The 3,269-nt window shown below is 40.1% G+C and overlaps 1 protein-coding gene across 1 annotated transcript; it reads left to right on the top strand.

Moving 5' to 3' along the window:
• Positions 1-265: 265 nt before the first annotated feature.
• On the top strand, positions 266-931 carry LOC138889556 (secreted RxLR effector protein 161-like). Its single transcript, XM_070172881.1, has one exon. The coding sequence runs from the start codon at positions 266-268 to the stop codon at positions 929-931; it is 666 nt and encodes a 221-aa protein (XP_070028982.1).
• Positions 932-3,269: the final 2,338 nt, after the last annotated feature.

The raw sequence follows: 3,269 nt of genomic DNA, 5'->3' as shown, positions 1-3,269 counted from the left end.
AGTGGCTTGTAATAGTGAGATTACAAGTTAGTGAAGTTTAAAGCCTACAAGTTTAGGTCGTGGTTTTTGTCCCCTTGAGTGAGATTTTTCCACGAAAAATCCTCTGTGTTCTTTATTTACTGCCGAGCTACTGTGGGAACAATTAGAGAACCTGATTCCCTATACTGATTGGTTTTACAGTCTGTTGCTTATAGTGGGAACTGATAGAGAACTCGGTTCTCTATACAGTTTGGTGGACGCTTAGTTTCTATCAACTCGTTCGGACATGGATGGACCTAGTTCTCCTGTGAGTGAAACAATGTACAGAGGTATCATTGGTTCACTCTTGTATCTCACAGCTATCAGACTTGATATTGTGTTCAGTGTGGGATTATGTGCTAGATTCCAATCAAGTCCAAACGATTCTCATATGAATGTTTCCAAGAGGATTCTAACGTATCTCAAAGGAACACATGACCTGGTTCTCTACTATCTTTCAGGAGATAATTTTGACTTAATTGGGTATGTTGATGCTGATTATGCTGGTTATTTAGTGGATAGAAAGAGCACATATGACATGGAATATTTTCAAGGGTCATGCTTTATTTCATGGGGTACAAAGAAACAAAACTCTGTGGCTCTTTCTACTGCAGAAGCTGAATATGTGGCAGCTGCCTCCTGTTGTGCTCAACTGTTATGGATCAAGCAACAACTGGAGGATTTTAGCGTGTTTTCCGATTGTGTGCTATTACTCTGTGACAACATAAGTGCTCTAAACATGGCAAATAACCCAGTCCAACATAAGAGAACAAAGTACATTGATGTGCGTCATCATTTTCTTAGGGATAATGTTGAAAAGGGTCATATCTGCATGAAGTTCTACAAAACAGAGGACCATATAGCTGATATCTTCACTAAAGCATTGAGTAAAGAGCACTTTGAAAAGAATTAACTGGCATTGCGGTTGATAAAATCAAACTGAGCACCAGGTCCCTCAATGATTGGGTATGAAAGAATGAATAAGTAAAACTGCTAAAAAGTATTTTTTGGCAATTTCTAACTCTTATATATACCATTACAGGTAAACACACATGGCAACTATAGAGAAAACAAGCAGCTAATAATATTGTATTTTGGTAAAAGGATAAGGCTCACATTTACAAAACTCAGTCAAGGAACCTGGTTCACTTGATTCAGGTTAGTAGTTCTTTTACACTCATGCATATTTTAAATGGCTATAAAAGTGCCATGTCATTAAATGTTTCTGCCTCTCTCTCTCTCATCCTTTTAAAACCCAATCATCATACCCATTACAACTGACCCATCTACCTTGTCTGTTACACCCATTTGTAACCGGTCCCTCACCCACTCTAAATAATCCGAAAAGACATACTTCTCACAATTATCCACATCAAAGCCATCAAACTTCCTTTTTATCTCAAAACTCCTCTCTTTCTCGTGTCCCTACTTCCAAAAATTCACTATGTCTTCCCAAAATCCAGAGTTTTCCAATGTTACCAGTGTCACTCCCATTGTGTCTTCGTCTCATGAAGCACTGGAGCGTGAGTTTGAGTCCGAACCATCACCCGGTCAAAACCCCAACTCAGACCAACAACCACCCACTGTTTCTTCCCCAACCCCATCGAGTTCTGGTTCTTAATGCAGTCGTAAAACTCAAACCCCCAAAAGATTTATCGCTACAACCTCTGCTTCACCGAAAAAATGACAGAAGACAAAATATTGCACGGAGAAGAGGTACAAGAGGTCTCAAGTCAGCATGTTGGGGAAGTCTCTACAGACCAACAAGATGTTGCTGGTAGTGGTGAAGTATCAGAAGTGCATGCTCTAAGTTCTGATCTGAATATTGCCTCTCAGATAGGCAATGCTCCTCCTACATCTTCTGATTTTGAGGCAGCTGGGAAGATGCCAGATAGTTCCGAGAGATGAAGATCTTAGTGCCCAAGTAGTCGAGATCGGACTTAACAGTTAGTTTCATGAAGCAGCAGTCCGCCAAATTTGGAGCGAATGTCAATACTTAACAGCCAATACATGTGTACGTGATCGATCCAAAGGTGAGGTTTTACTAGGGTACCTTGCTTGGTATAAGAGAGAAATCGAGTTTGGGAGGCCGACCAAAAGACCCCATCTTCAGGAATTCGTCGAGGCGTCACAAGAACAATGGGCTTGTTTGGATAAGGAAAATGAGTACAGGGCCACAATAGGAAGGTTGGAAAAATAAGTTAAAGAACTTCAATTCGAGAATAGCTTGCAAGCAGCGGCAGACGAAGTGAAGAAAAAGCTAGCTAAAGAAAATGAGGCCCTTCGAGCCCAAATTCAAAAAATGAAAATAGAGGCAGAGAACCCCGCCCAAAGTGCCAAAGATGAAAAACTCATAAATAACCTGAGGCAGAAAGTGAGTGACTATAGTTTTGATTTGAACAAAACAAAAAGTGAACTAGCCAGAGTTCGAAAGCAATTGGCTAAAAATACGGATGAACGAGCACGCCTGGTTAAGCAGTTGAAAGAAAAGTACGACAATGAGGTCGCGGGATTAAAGAAAAGGGTTATCGCCACGGAAAACAAAATGATCAAACAGGCTAAAGACTTCAAGGTTGAAAGAGAGCATTGTTATACAACATTGGCACAATTAGAAATAGATTTGCAACAACTTCAGGAGTAGAATCAAGCGTCCAAGCAAACTTTGGAGGCCAGGGCCCAGCAGATCGGGCGTTTATTACAAGAAAAAGGTGTCATAAGAGAGAGAATTAGAAACATCGCCGATTACATTGTTATGAAGTGCCAAGTCTGTGAGGATATGACTCGCACCACCTTCTTCGCGGCAGTGATGACATTTGTTAAGCAGATAATGAGTGACTTGGACCGACTTCAAAGGGATCTTGCATATAGGCCCACGGCGAGACCGAATGATATCCCGCGGGCACCAGGAGCATTGATGTATTCATGATTTCTCATTTGAGTTTGTATTTCCTTTTCCGTTAGAGTCTGTCAATTGTGTTGAGTTTGTATTTTCTTTCTGCTGGAGTCTGTCAATTGTGTTCGAGTCTTTATTTTCTTTTGTTGGAGTATGATAGTTTATTTTTGGAGTCTTTATTTCATCTTTTCATCAGCGTCTGTTAGTTTCTCTTAGAGTGTATTAGTTTTGAGTCTTTGTAATAAAAGCATTTGCCTTTATGAAAAATTGAAAATCCCAAAAATGTTTTATTATTTAATTTCACACTTATCTTCCTGAATTACGCCCGGTCTGATTCATACGGGGTCATGATACGTTG

The sequence above is a fragment of the Nicotiana sylvestris genome, chromosome 4 (assembly GCF_000393655.2).
Source record: "Nicotiana sylvestris chromosome 4, ASM39365v2, whole genome shotgun sequence".
NCBI lineage: Eukaryota > Viridiplantae > Streptophyta > Magnoliopsida > Solanales > Solanaceae > Nicotiana > Nicotiana sylvestris.
Note: the sequence above shows the minus strand (reverse complement) of the source record. Positions and strands in the feature narration are given on the sequence as shown.